The sequence below is a fragment of the Trichogramma pretiosum genome, unplaced genomic scaffold (genome assembly GCF_000599845.2).
Source record: "Trichogramma pretiosum strain Unisexual culture from Peru unplaced genomic scaffold, Tpre_2.0 scaffold2, whole genome shotgun sequence".
Lineage (NCBI taxonomy): Eukaryota > Metazoa > Arthropoda > Insecta > Hymenoptera > Trichogrammatidae > Trichogramma > Trichogramma pretiosum.
The window spans coordinates 1891514-1906511 of NW_019641687.1; the positions used below are offsets into that span (position 1 = coordinate 1891514).

The 14998-nt window shown below is 39.9% G+C and overlaps 4 protein-coding genes across 4 annotated transcripts; 2 read left to right on the forward strand and 2 right to left on the reverse strand.

Moving 5' to 3' along the window:
• Window positions 1-110: 110 nt before the first annotated feature.
• Window positions 111-1620, reverse strand: LOC106655104. Its single transcript, XM_014375318.2, has 2 exons — window positions 1357-1620; window positions 111-1270 (listed from the first exon to the last, which is right to left on the reverse strand). Exon 2 carries the CDS (start codon window positions 1245-1247, stop codon window positions 309-311), a length of 939 nt encoding a protein of 312 aa, XP_014230804.1. The 5' UTR covers window positions 1248-1270; window positions 1357-1620; the 3' UTR covers window positions 111-308.
• Window positions 1621-3379: 1759 nt separating this feature from the next.
• On the forward strand, window positions 3380-5373 carry LOC106655105 (venom serine carboxypeptidase-like). The gene is made up of 2 exons (XM_014375319.2): window positions 3380-3800; window positions 4100-5373. Exons 1-2 carry the CDS (start codon window positions 3510-3512, stop codon window positions 5216-5218), a joined length of 1410 nt encoding a protein of 469 aa, XP_014230805.1. The 5' UTR covers window positions 3380-3509; the 3' UTR covers window positions 5219-5373.
• Window positions 5374-5531: 158 nt separating this feature from the next.
• Window positions 5532-7434, forward strand: LOC106655067 (venom serine carboxypeptidase-like). Its single transcript, XM_014375265.2, has 2 exons — window positions 5532-5995; window positions 6076-7434. Exons 1-2 carry the CDS (start codon window positions 5672-5674, stop codon window positions 7162-7164), a joined length of 1413 nt encoding a protein of 470 aa, XP_014230751.1. The 5' UTR covers window positions 5532-5671; the 3' UTR covers window positions 7165-7434.
• On the reverse strand, window positions 7186-8824 carry LOC106655068 (lysosomal thioesterase PPT2 homolog). Its single transcript, XM_014375266.2, has 3 exons — window positions 8552-8824; window positions 7985-8234; window positions 7186-7883 (listed from the first exon to the last, which is right to left on the reverse strand). The coding sequence occupies exons 1-3, from the start codon at window positions 8795-8797 to the stop codon at window positions 7411-7413; spliced, it is 969 nt and encodes a 322-aa protein (XP_014230752.1). The 5' UTR covers window positions 8798-8824; the 3' UTR covers window positions 7186-7410.
• Window positions 8825-14998: the final 6174 nt, after the last annotated feature.

The following is a 14998-nucleotide window of genomic DNA, read 5'->3' on the forward strand; positions in this document are numbered from 1 at the left end:
TGTCATTCGGTTTATAATAAAATAATACTTTTATAAAGAATTAATATGATTTTCTTTTCATTTATTCATCTTTAAGATAAGTATAAAATATTATTTTAAATAGGCACAAAGAAATTATTTATAATTACGAGGTAAAAAATATAACTTTAGGCACTTATTATTAACATCAACATTGGTGTGTAAAGATAAGAACATTTAACTATAAAATTAGAAAGTATATAAATTTTAAAAATATACTTCTAAATATGGTTGTAAATTCCAACTTCTTATTCTATATCTTATTTTTTAATAATACAATACTTTTAAGTTTATTCTTCCAATTCCTTTAGTTTCATTTTGAGCATAACATTCTCTTCTTTGATACAAGCCATTTCATTTACTCTCTTTTGTAAAACTTCATTTCTAGTTCGTAAAACAAAAATTTCTTCTCTCATTTTTTCATTTTCTTCTACTAATGACTTTATATTTTGATTATTTTTATTGCTGTTTAATTTTTCTACCAACTCATCAGTTTGTAACATTAAATTTTTTATAAGATTGGCTTGGGAACTAATATACATATTTGACATTGACCCCAAAATTTTTAAAGTTTCTTGCTCAGTGTATCTGCTCACAAGATCTTTAATGGCACTTAATAACATTACAGGGTCAGTATTTGGTAAAATATCAACTTTTTTTGATTCACCTTCTGAAGTTTTACGATGTTTTTTTATATCTGTCATTGAGCCACTATCTCTTGATGAAGAATCAGTAGAGGGTCTGCTGTTTTCTTTACTGGTTACTTCTAAGAGTCGACTTGAACTTCCTGAGCGTCGATTTGATTTATCTGCACTAAATTTTTCTTGGTTTTTGAACAATGGCAAGGCTTCTTGAACTTTAGCTTTGAATTCATTAACTTCTAGTTGATTTTCTAATGGTTTGACATTTTCATTTGTTTGTGGTACTTTTTTATCAGATTTTGGAGTAGAACTATGAGGTTTCCCATCAGGAATTGACAAGTTTTTGGGTTCTTGACTGCCACTTCTGCGAGTCATTTTTGATTTATGAATATTAATACAGGATGATGATACAATCTTTTCTTGCTTAGAGCTAGCATCAGATAGCTCATCTCTAGTTTGAATATTTGATGGGGGAGGAGACAAGATTTTTCTTTTTGTGATGAATGATTTATTTTTTAGCTGAGCAGAACTTTTAGCTTTGGCTTCTTTTGGCAGCAAATCTAAATCCTCTAAAAAAGAGTCATTCATTTTGAAACTTTTTTTTTAATTACCTGTAAATAAAATTTGAGTATTAAACAACCAGATGAGAACAAATTTTAAAAATTTAGCTAGAGTAAGATTATTGAAAAATACACACGCTAACGAAGAAAGGTCAATATTTTTGTCGACTACAGGCGAGGGCAATCTCAATAATAAATACACTGTACTGGCACTCCTATTTATCAGTGATCTGTTTATAATGTATGCATGCAGTTTGCAAGTTCAATGCGTAGGATGCGTCGATGACAGTTCGCATCGATAACAACAATTGAAATTTTATCGGTTATCTTTAAAACATTACTTTCAAGTTTTAACAAGTAAATGCAGAGAAGGCGAAACAAAATAGTCTGTTTGTTTTTTTTTCTTTCTGAGGTATTAAAAGCGTCTGCTTAAGTCAAAACTAGTGGTAATTTTGTTTTATATTACTTATTTAAAAAAATTCTTACTGCTCAAGTAGAAAATGCAACATTATTTTTCATAGAAAAAAGTAAAATATCGAGTTCATTGTCTTGTTAAAAAATAGATTATGTATAATGAAATTAATAAATTCAAACTCAACTTTGTCAGTTACTACGAGCGTTACGACGCATGCGTTAAGGAGTTTGAAGTTAAAACGTGATGATCATCTTGTAATTTTTGAAGATTCTCAAGTATTTCTACTTTTCATTTTATTTTCTGTCAAAAATATTGATCTCAAACATACTTTAATTCGTATCAAAATTTTTTCTTTAAATTAGCAAACCATTACAGAAAAATATTCTGAGCCAATGACTGGCTTAGAGCCATCTCATTGGTTTTGTTTTCTTTCTTGTCCATGCTAGCTTTGTTATTGGTAAAGCCAATTTATGTGATGAGAGTGTGTACTGTGTAGCGAGTAGTCTGCTTAGACAAGTCGGCCAGTCCCATAGCATCAGATAAAAGGTTAAATTTCTTCGTTTTACTAACATTGTTCGTTAAAATTTTTTGTTTTAAAATGGACGAAAATCAGCTACAACTAGATCTTGTAAAATTGAGTTCTGAAACGGCAGAAAACTCAGAATCCCTGGACGTGAATTCATTGTCAATTCAAGAGCTCACAGACAAATTTATTCTATCTGCTGAACATGAACGTTTGCATAGTTCATCTGCCTTTAAAAAGCAAACATTGACAGATCAAGAATTACAAAAAATGTATCATGAATCAGCTACTGTCAAACAAACACATGACAAACATATGAAAATTATGAAAATGGCTAGGAAAAGTAGTGGAACCAAATTTTCACATGGATCTCGTTCAACAAATTTGAAAATGGTCAGTGAAGATGTTAACGGAAAATCTTTACACAAAAAAGATTCCATAAATTCAAAAGTTAATGGTGAAAGTTTTCAAAGCTCTTATGAACTTTATCATGATTTTGAAAATCCATACAGCTTTGTTGATGATGAAGGCTTTAATGAATCTCTGCACAAACAAATTTTTGAACCTCAAAAAAGAAAAGGGTCTTTATTGAATACAAAGCCAATTGAAGAATGTAGAAATCGTTTTCCACTTGTGATAAAGCAATTAAAAAATGGGATTAACTTCAAGTCTTTCAATGAAGTTCATGAATCATATTGTAAATTACTGGACGAAGTAGAAAAATCATTGAATTCAAATGATGATTTATACTTTAATGTCAGGAAAAATGAAAATCAACACAATAATGATGTACTTGCTTTTTACTTAGCTCGTTCTGTAATTGATTATAGTTTAGCTTACTTCTCTTCCAATTGTATAGAAAACCCATCTGTTGAATAAGAAAAATAATCATACCATGATAATATGTTAATTGAAATTGTATTATGAATATTCAAAAGAATAGATATTTTTTTATAATAAAAATTATTCATTAGTTTTATTTCATTAAATAATTGTCTGTTTTAAATGTGAATAACAATTTGTTGAAGCCCACTCATGGACTTAAAAATAAATCTATCAATGTTAACATACAACAAATATTGTATTTGGTGACTATCATTTTAAAATGTCATTCGTTCTAAATAGCAGCTGGATAACTTCAGAATGTAGCAAAATGAATTTCCTACCACATCGACTCGTCATCCCGCGAAAGTCATGCCAACTGCTGTGGCCTATGGTCAGTGAGCCGTGACTCGTCAAGTCTCCGCATTTGCCGTTTTGGTGCAGCAGCGACTGCCGCTCATTGACGCGTTGAACTGTGTTGTTGCCTCATCATATCATATTGTGCGAAACGCAAAATCTGCAATCGCGAAATGAAAATTTTTACTTTGTTGGCCTTAATGGCCTATTTTTCGATCAGTGAAGGATTCACCAATGTTTATCCAAAATTAAAGCAAGTACCACTGCGTGCTGATGATGACGTTGGACCTCCACTGTTTTTAACTCCTATGATAGAGGCCGGTGAGATCAAAGAGGCCCGAAATGCAGCCATGGTGCAACACAAAGATATGGCTTTGATGATGGAAATCAGCAGTTATTCTGGCTACTTTACCGTTAATAAGGAATATAACTCCAACATGTTCTTCTGGTTTTTTCCTGCACAGGTCAGTACCAAAAACAATTGTTATCTAAGGAGACCGATGTTTTGAATTCCGCTCTTTGTTTATCTGTTTTTTTTATCGTCTGCTCTCTGTTATTCAATATCTCTCGAGTAACATGATATGCGGGCGTTAATTGAAATTTACTCACTGATGATTAGTATATTTATTCGTGATGTATAATTTTTTTGTAAACGTAATTTTATTTTTTGTTTGATATAATTATCTAAAAATTGTTTAAATAAAATTTTCATTTTTCAACATGAATTCAATTATAGTCTCAAATTGATAAATTTTTACTATAGATGGAACCTAAGAATGCACCAGTTGTTTTATGGCTTCAAGGTGGACCGGGTGCAACTTCTCTGTTTGGGCTTTTCACTGAAAATGGTCCCTATAGTGTTACGAAAAATCAAACTCTTCAACGCAGAAAATACTCTTGGAATTTAAATCATAATGTCATTTACATTGACAATCCTGTGGGTACAGGATACAGTTTCACTGATGATGACAAGGGATATGCTGTTAATGAAACAGATGTTGGCAGAGATGTCCATACAGCTTTGGAACAGTTTTTCTTACTTTTCCCTGAATTACGAGCTAATGATTTCTACGTCACTGGGGAGTCATATGCTGGAAAATATGTTCCTGCAGTTTCACATGCAATTAAAGATTACAATATCAAAGCCAAGTTGAAAATAAATCTCAAAGGTCTTGCCATTGGTAATGGTTTAACTGATCCTATGAATCAGCTTTATTATAGTGATTATCTGTATCAAATTGGCTTACTTGATTTCAATGGCAGAGATCAATTCAAGCAATTGGAATCACAAGCAAGAGAATTGATCAAGCAAGAAAAATATATGGAGGCATTTGTCGTATTTGATAGGCTGATTGATAATGATTTGACACCAGAACCCTCATTGTTTAAAAATTTAACTGGTTTTGACTTTTATTTTAATTATTTACATACAAAAGACTCTGAAGCATCAGATAGATTTGCAACATTTGTGCAAAGACCAGATGTTCGCAAGGCTATACACGTTGGAAATTGTTCATTTGACACAGAAGCTAAAAAAGTTGAAACTCATTTGCAAGAGGACATTACAAAATCAGCATCATTTTTTGTATCTGATTTGCTTCAACATTATAAAGTATTAATATATAATGGTCAGTTGGATATTATTGTAGCTTATCCATTAACTGAAAATTATCTTCAAAATTTGGAATGGCCTGGAGCCAAAGATTACAAAGTAGCCAAGAGAAAGCAATGGTGGGTGGGTAAGGAATTAGCTGGCTATTCTAAGATTGTACATAACTTAACTGAAGTACTTGTGAGAAATGCTGGTCACATGGTACCTGCTGATCAGCCGATGTGGGCATGGGATCTCATAACACGTTTTACGCGTAACAAACCATTTTAGTAAATAAAGCCCTATGAAACAAATATTTTGTTACCATAATTTACATGTAAAAGAAGCATGAAGCATGAAGCTGTATAAGAGTTATATGTTGAATGAATTATGTGATTGTATAAAATAAGTTGATGACACTTTTTGAATTTCTATTAAATGTTTAAATATAAAAAAAACATTCAATTTGTTTAAAAGATACTCAAGTATAAAATTTATTGATCAAAATAATAGTATTGAAATAATACTAATTTTATTGTTCTAAATATTTTATAAAATGTTAAGAATAAATTTTTCGAATATTTTCCTATCTTCTGTTGTTGATTTATTCATATACGTTACTCTATAGTGACTTGAGATGTTATTGTTTATGGTCCATTGAATATCAGTAAGACCAGTAAAATTTCGATCCATTCGATCGACAGTCTCGTGAGCGTGAACTTGATCGCGTATTACAAACTCAAAATGAAAAATCTATCTTTGTGCATCTTACTTATAATTTTGCTTCAAAGCAACGTCTTCGGTGTCTCCTCCGAAGATGCAGAGCCTCGCTTACAGGATTGTGAATATCCAATGGCGTGCTTCCAGCAGGGAAAAGTGATAGATACCGATGCCAAGGGAAGCCCGCTCTTTCTCACGTCCATGATCGAGAAGAATCAAATCAACGAGGCTCGCGCTGCGGCCGAAGTAACTCACGACGATTTCCATGGCCTTAAAAGTTACTCTGGCTTCCTTACCGTGGACAAACGTTACGGCTCGCATATGTTTTTCTGGTACTATCCAGCTCTGGTACGTCTTTCTCGACACATTTTGATTATTCATTTTACAACCTGAATCAAGCTCGAATCTCCGTTTCTGCTGTTACACAGATTAGTCCCAAAGCCCCAGTGATACTGTGGCTGCACGGAGGACCCGGTGACTCGGGACTTTTTGGACTCTTTGCCGAACACGGCCCGTACATCGTCGACGATGATTCTCGATTGGGAGTTCGGAACGTGTCTTGGAATCTGCATCACAACATCCTCTACATCGACAATCCAGTTGGAAGCGGCTTCAGCTTCACCAATCACGAATCCGGCCTCTCTCGCAACCTCGAGAACGTCGTGTTCAATCTCTACGAGGCGTTGTCGCAATTCTTCAAGCTTTTCCCCCAACTCGAGAACAACAAATTCTACATCTGCGGCGAGTCGTACGCCGGAAAATTCGTAACGGCGCTTGCGCACAGCATCAAACTTCAAAACGATCGAGAAGGAGGCATGACAATTAATCTAAAGGGAATTGCCGTCGGCAACGGATTGGTCAATCCTTTGAAGCAGTTCAATTACCAACAAGATGGATACACGGTTGGTTTCTTGGATGCAACCAATATATACGGTAAAAAAGAAAGCTTCAAGAACATCGAGGACTTTGTCCATTATTTGATTCGCGAGGGTAATCACGAAGTTGCTTATGCTGCCTTTAAACATTTGATGGAGCCTCGCGATAAACATCATCAGTCGCCTTTCCCAAGTCTCGTGACGACAGACTTCAAGCATAACTTCATCGATTTTCTCAACCGACCGGAAATACGACGTGCTTTGCATGTCGGCGATCTGGAATTTTACGGAAAATCGAACGTCGACAAACACATGGACCAAGATCTATTCAAGTCCGAGGACGAGCATTTGGTCAATCTACTGGAAGACGACGTTCGAGTACTGTTTTACAACGGAGCCCTGGACAAGATCGCGTCTTACAACGCGACGAATGAGTATCTTATGGGTTTGAATTGGAGTCGCGCCGATGAGTTCAGACGATCTCCGAGAAAGGAGTGGCGAGTCGCCGGTGAATTGGCTGGTTACGCAAAGGAGGGAGGAAATTTGAAGCACGTGCTCGTCCTGAATGCTGGACAGCATGTGCCAGACGATCAGCCTTTCTGGATGTGGGATCTTATAACTGCTTTCACCTACGCCAACTAGACAAATATTTTTACGTTCAAGTTTTTTACTGTCTCAAAATAATTCATTTTTATTCACTGTAAATGCACCGTTGACACTGTCAATAGACGAAAATATGTACATTGCACGCGCGTGCATTATTGCGCGCTGATAAATTCAGCCATGATAAGTTTTTGATTATTTAAAAATGATATGATAATCGTACAAAAATTGTTCGCAGTCTTTCCATCGTTATGTATCACTGAGTTGTATATACTTGTAATAAAATTAATCTAAATAGGGTAAAATAAATTCATCGACTATGCTCATATTTTTGTGCCACATGAAGTGCGGTATACCCGGCACCGTGTGCAAAATCAGCTTTTTGTTCTTGTCGAGGGTCTTGAGGCCTATGAGGTCGTTCTGGTACTCGTCGCGGTCTCGCATCTCCACCACCGTCTCGTTGACGTTGTAGTAACCGAACTGGCTGCTCTGCCAAGGCGTAATGACGCCGTCGTCCGGGCCACCGATGAGGACCATCCGCTGGAGCTTCGTCAGGCCCTCCTTGAACGTGCTCGTGTTGGAGGTGATTTTCTCGTTGTTGACGAACGGCAAAAATCGACTGTACTTGTAGTAGAGCTCCTGATGATGCGGATCGTTCCAGTAATTGCCGACGCTCGTGTGCTGGCCCACCGACGAGTAGAACAGCTCGAAAGCCGTCGAGCACACCAGATCCGGAAATATCAGGTGTAAAAATCGAGCTGTTGATAAAAAAAAAATCGATGTTCGATCGATCAGATATACGGGGAACGTAATCTGTCAGTGCCGATTCCTCGGCCCTGTACACTTTTTTCAAACTTACTTCCGTATTGTCCAGCTTGCGGCGAGCTCAAGGATATGAAGTTTTTCACGTTGTGCTGGGGAAATCGTTGCAATATGGCTCTAGCTAAAAGTCCTCCTTGACTGTATCCCAGAAGATTTATGCCTTCCGGATAAGCGGCGCCGATCGCCAATATGTCGTTGCCGATTTCTTCGACTTGTCTCCACATTGGCTCCAAGCTGCTCCAGCCTGCATATCTTACCGTGTTATATACTTGTGTTCCCGGATGTTTCTGAGGAAATTAACGATAAAAATCTTGAGTTTTTACTTTTGTAAAATTTTCCTCGTTACAGAAAACAAAATCACTCAAATATTTGAATATAATTATTGGAAATATTTCGAAAATTTAAATGATAATTGAACCCGTTCGTTTCGAAATTGGCTATGAAAAAGTATTCAAGCTCGCAAAAAAAAAAAAAAAAAAAAATTATGAATCAAAGCTCCTTTGTCATCGCGCGTCGCTTAGCTTTGAATTGCGTATACACTCGCCTTCGTTATATACATTCGAATCAATAATAAAGAATCAGCACGCATACATCATCCTCCTACCTCTTGTATCCTCTGTGATATTTCGTCCATGCTGTCGCTGCCCGTGAGAACACCGTGGATGATGGCAACGGCCCTGTAGGACGCCACCTCATTTTTCGGTAACAGCAGAAACTCGATCAGCAATAAAAATATGTAACTTCCACTGATTCGTCTTGTCATGACGATTGTTGTTGTTGTTGCGGAGTGTGCGAGCACAAGACACAAAGCGCGTCGTCGACGCTTTTGCTGGCTGTTTGCGCAGTGCATGCAGCGCCGAGAACCAGTGCAACTAAAGCTGAGCCGAGCGAAAAATAACAGCTGAGTTGCTGCAAGAGCGGAGTTAGTGACCCTGACATCTGCCAGCTCGGCAGCTGCGCTTTAAACGCGTTCACGTTCCAATGTATATTTTCGTTGGAACGAGCTACCTACTGTATCGATCGTTGGGATGCGCAATTGCACTTGTATCGCTGCGAAGCGATTTTCCAAGAGGTGGAGTTGTAAGTCAACCACGGTCGTTTATGTGCCGTTCGTATGAAACGTGAAATTTTCCATGAATTTTCAAGAGATCGTGCACAGCGAAAAATCGATAACCCGTGTGGAGCTCGAACTTTTCGTCGACTGCATTAATAATGATTTTTAAAGAAAATTGATTGCTTCGAGAAAAAAATCATCGAATCGCGTACGCAGTGACAGATTAAAAGAGAAAAAAAGTCGGATAGGCAAAAGGCGTGAGGATAGAAAAAAAATCAAGTATTTTCAATGACGACTCTCGAACTACTAATCCTGCCGAGCAAATCTCCAGCACATTCTGGCGCGCGCTCACCACCCCCGCAATAGGCACGAAGAGTCTAAATTGAAAAACCACCATCCCCCTCGGCTCGAGCTCGAGGTGTACAAACGATTATGCCCAACACTAAACGTCGGAATTTTCGCGTGAGCTTCTCTCATCTCCCTTTTCTCCTGATCGTCGCTCAGTACCATATAGTCCCTTGTAGATGTGTGTGTGTGTTATATGCTCACGTGCTTACCATCAGAGAGTCATATATCACCGCTACGACGATTCGTGAAAGCAGCTCACTCACTTCTGCATTGTTTCCGAAGGGGGATGTAAATGTATATACGAGCTCTCGTGCGCAACACACATACAGCGAACTATTAAGGTGATTATCAGCGAGCCTTTTATGACCTCTTTCATATCCTAAGCGGCGCAATGCCAGAAAGAGAGAGAGAGAGAGAGGGAGAAAAAAGTATGTAAGGAAAAGCCTCGAGAATCTCAAAAACACGTGATCATGAATCGGCACTCGTATTTAATATCGCTTCTTGTCGTCGTCGTCGTCGTCGACGTCTTGTAGCTGCCGTGCTTGTTCTTCGAGAGCCTCGAGCACCGCAAAAGCCGACGAGATAGCTGCGCAGAGTACATTAGTCAGCTTGGATATCATCGCCCGAGCTTACGCCATTATATAGAGGGAGATTAGCGTTAATTACAGAGCGCGAGTCTCAGGGTTGGCTCATTCGCCTCGTATTTGTCACTCTTGGGCGCTCTGAATATTAATAACCCAAGCCGAGAGAGAGAAAGCAATGAATTGCACGCCCGAGCTACGAGCGAGAGGGAGAGGAGAGAAAGAGAGGAGCCACGACGTTGCTACTCATTATCCTCAACTGCTTGATTTTATCATTCTGACACGGCTCTACGTAGAGCGCACATAGATCGCAATTAATCGCTGCTCTTGTTTACAGCAACTTCGTCGCGAGCGAGCGTCATTATTCTGTTGTCGCGCCCTGCCGAGCTCGAGGTCTCTCGACGCATATAGATATATGTCAGAGCTTTTACAGCAGCAGCAGCAGCAGCTCTGGAGGGCTTTTTGCAGGTGTGCGCGTCAACTGCGTTAGCCACGGCCGGCATTCCTATCAATCATTCTCTCTCTCTCTCTCTCTCTCTCTTTTCGATATGCAAGGGAGTAAAAGAAAAAAAGGAAAACAGAAAAAAAAACGTCCTTTTGCCATATAATTCCAAGTCGTAAAAAGATATCTACAGGCGCGCGCGTGCATATAAAAGTATCAACTCGATGCTCGCAGGTTCGCTCTCGCTCCGGTCTTTTAGTAATCCAACCACCTGAGGGAGGGATACTAAAAATTCGCGTGACAGTTATATGGCGAGTGGACGAAATGGAAACTAGATATACATCTATATATACATATACGTGTAGCTGCGTATACGCGAGGCATACACTCGAGCTAGAGGCGCTTCGAGTATTCAAAGTCACCGGATAGTTTATTCATAGCCTCTTCGGAAGGAAAAGGAAGATATTGCCATCTACCAATATCTGCGGTGGTGGCTGGCCAACTGTACCCTCGGGATCATAGAAAGCGCCGCTTATATAAAAAGAGTCGTCCTCTTAAAGAAAGTCTTGGGTATCCCAGAGTGCGTATGCAGAAAAAAAAACCGAGCGAGAGAGGCAACGCGTCGATAAAATTCAAATACACTCCGTAGTTTCACCTCTGAATGCTAAATTACTTTCGTGCGCTGCTGCTGCTGCTGCTGCTGCTACTGTGCGGGTCCGCCGAGTCGCCTGCGCCATTTTTTCCTCTTCTCTCTCTTTTTTTTTTCACTAAGGACACGAGTGCGCCACTATACTGCCGTTGGACTATTCTGTCGCGCTCTTCGAAAGGGGATTTCAAGAGTACGAGAGTTCGTTGGAATTGGATTTGCAGTTTTGAGTAGCTTTGGGGCGGAGCACTGCAGGAGAATATTTTATGAGCTTCGGTTACAAAATGATATCATCCTCGCTCTCTCTCCTTCTTTCTTTTTTTTTACCATTTTTTTTTGTTGCATCTTCAAACTTTTCTTTTACGACAATTTTTCAGTTTTCGCGTGTATGTATTTATTTCTAGCACAATGATTAATTTTCAAAGGCTTGACACACACACGTGTGTATGGGTATCGTAAAGACAAGCCGGCGTATACACTTGCTCGCGCCCTTCCAGATTTTGACATTACTCAACGAGGATCGACCTGCCAAGCAGCGACTTAAGCCTATTGTTCGAGAACGCGTTTATATGTACAGCCTTTTTGCGCAAAAGTACACGTAAGCAAGATCCATGTCTTGGGACACACGAGAACGAGCTTTGGGCGCTTTTTCGAGGGTCTGCAAGATTTATCTTCATCGAGTGTTGGCGCGGGTATACACATGCGTGTTCCTCGGGGCCTCTTTTTTCCAGTCGAGACGTCATTTCGCTCGGGGTCTCGTTAAAGTAATTAAAGGCCTCGGCAATGACTAAACAACATATTATGCATCGTCGACGCGTACAATACGTATATGTACAATGTATCAAAGACGCGCAGCAGCTCACAATACGAAACTAATCGAGACAAAACTGCAGGCGGCTTGGCGAACACGTGCAAAAATCACATTGCACTTCTCCGCAACGCCATTCGTGCACGCTACTGTATACCGTACGTACAGCGGCATATTGTACTTCGTCAGCGAGACTAATTGATTTTTTCCGCTCTAGTATGGTCGAACTACGGCCAGCAGCAGCACAAGCAGCCCCCGTGCGTATTTGTATTATGAATGCACCGGCGACTTTTGGCACTTGCCGAGCCTCTGTATACACACGTCTCTATTGGCAAAAGCGCGTGCGTTTATTGTGTTGCGCTACGGGCCCTTTTTTTTTGTTTACGCGTTATAAATTACCCGGGCGCGTCTCGAGGAATGACGTCGTAATAGAAGAAAAAAAGAAAGAAAGAAGGCACGACGAGGGAAGCCGAATGATTTTTGGGGATTATTACGCATCGGGCTATTACAGTCCCGCAGCTGGTATTTATAGGAAAAAGGGTGAAAATCAACTGCACGCATAGGCTACTAAATTATTTATGCATAACGTCGTAGGGATTATTTCGGGAAATCGCATGCGGTTTGACGATCGCAAGGAAGAAAAAAAACGATATTTATGATACATCGACGTATCGCAGAAGAAAAAGGGTGCGCGGCGAGCTGACAAGGGACCTGAAAAAATTATTTATTTATAATTACAATCGTATAATCGGAGACGCGCGATATCGTACACTGTAATCGGACATTGGAAATTGGCTGAGTAATCCTCGCCACGTGCTATCGTAGGCGCGTATGTGTCGCGGGGCTACGTTGGCAGCAAGAGCGACGACGACCCCAGACCTCGTGAGCCACTCGATTCGTGTCACGCCTTTAACGGAGATTAGCACGACGTACACGAACTTAAAAGCGATGCTAATTCATCACGATCGCGCGTCCCGTAATCGAGCGATTCACTCCTTTTTGTTGTTTGTCGATTTCACGGATCTGCCTGGGTAGCTGCTGCTGCCACACGTGTAATGCGGTTTTACTCATCGCGCGATTGTAATAGAAAAAAAGGGGGATGCTTTACAGGCGCGATAATCCTTTAACGCGGATGACACATGCTGCTCGGCCCGAATCAGTGTACGCGTCTTGACGATATTTTCGAACAATTTTCGTTGCGACCTTCGCTAGGACAATCACGCTCGAGTTATCGGGACGCTCGCAAAGTACCCGTAAACGGTGCTGCATGCATACGTACCGTATAGAGCTGGCTCGAGACGAGACGAAAAGGCCAACGCGTGCGTATTTTGTACGGCGACATATGGCCACGGGCCAGTCTATTGCCCTGCAGGCGAGTAACAATATTTACCCAAGTTCCTTTCCTCGGTGTGTGTTTTGCTTAGGCGAGCGCCGCTGGTGTCGCTTTACAGTGCACAGTCCACCCCGCCCGCAGTGCAGCACGTACAGCGCAGTATATATAGAGTCGCGACGATGGCTCGTGGAGCTTGGAGCGGATCCTCGTCGAGTCGTCGTAATCCTAGTTGTAATGCTCTTTGAGGACACATCACACGGCCGTAGGCTGATTGTCGCGCGCCGAGCCGTACACATTGCAAACGTTATACATCGTGTCGCAAGGCGCGTCGAAATATCATTAGCATTTTTATTGTTGCGCGCGCGCGCGATTTAGAGAGAATTGCCCGTTTGAGCGCTGCGAGGCACTTTAAGCTGTCAAAGCTCGTTGGAGCTGCTACCGTTGCTGCTGCTGCTCGAGAGCTTTTGCCGAGGCAGCTGGCAGCTTTCGATCGCGCGCGGACGCGTCGAAACGCCCGCAACGCCGCACGCGTATCAATTTTCGGAAAGGACGAAAATCCCGATGAAATTATTACGTAACACGAGGGAGAGATTAGCGAGGAATCGAGCGGCCCTTAAACGAGCACATCCTATATGTATACAGGCAGAGGTCTGCCGTGTACTTGCTATAGCAAATATTCATTACGAGTCGCGGCAATCACGTCACGCATACACGATATACACGATGCTTTGCCGTGTAGTTTCTGAGCCACCCCTCGATCTTTGGCCCGTGCACCGCACCTCAGGATTAGCGAGATAATAATTCGAGTCGATTCGATCGCTACTACTACCACTACTACTACTACTACTACTGCAGATCTCTACATGTGCTCTACGGCTTTGTCCGGAGGTGTCAAATGTCAGAATTTCCCTTTTCTGCGTCTCGAACGTGCTAGATGTGTATATAATACGCTACAACTGCGCAAAGGGTCGTCGCCGCAAGTCGCTTTTTGTATGCACAATGTCTTACGCGTTAACAGATCTGTACTCGTATCGCCAAGAATATTATGTGTATCGTTTTCTCGCTAACAGTATAAATGTAGCTGCTCTGCAAAAAAGGGTAATGAGAATCGAGTTTGTATCATATTGTTAAAGGTGCCAAATAAATGTATACCCAAAAAAAATTAATTCATTGAGATGGAAATATTAGAAATTTACTTCCGTTTTTCTTCATATATTTATTACTATCGTTGAAATGTTTTCTCATAAAAATAACACGAATCTAATCATAAGCTTTTGAACTAATATTTTTTAGATTTATTTTTACGTCCACGGATACACTATAGCCTTTCTATAACTTCTTCGTACCCTTTAAAATATTTTGTTAAAATAATTATTACAAAAATTAATGAGCTATCATGAGCTTTGGACTGTGTCTGTAAAGCCATTACGACACAAGTTTTCGTTCTTCAAGTTCTTCAAGTGCAGTACAAGTGTCATCATCGCTCTCTAAGTCGGGGATTGACCAAAATTCCTTTGAATACACAAACTCGTAGTAGTCCAAATGTACGTATATGTTGTTTTGACGTCTTTTTGAGTCGTTACCGAAACAAATTGTACAGAGATAGACTCGGATTAATTGTTATATTTTTCGATTCGTTCGTCAACTTTTTCATAATCCACATTTTTCAAAATTTACTTACGCTTCAATTGTAAATGAAGAATTTCATAATTAACACATAATCCGTCGACACTCCACGACGGCCAGAGCACAAGATACGAAACGCAATTTAAACTCATCAACATTACAATCCTTTGTATGATACTAAGAAAATCCTTGAATTGAAAAATTTAGACACAA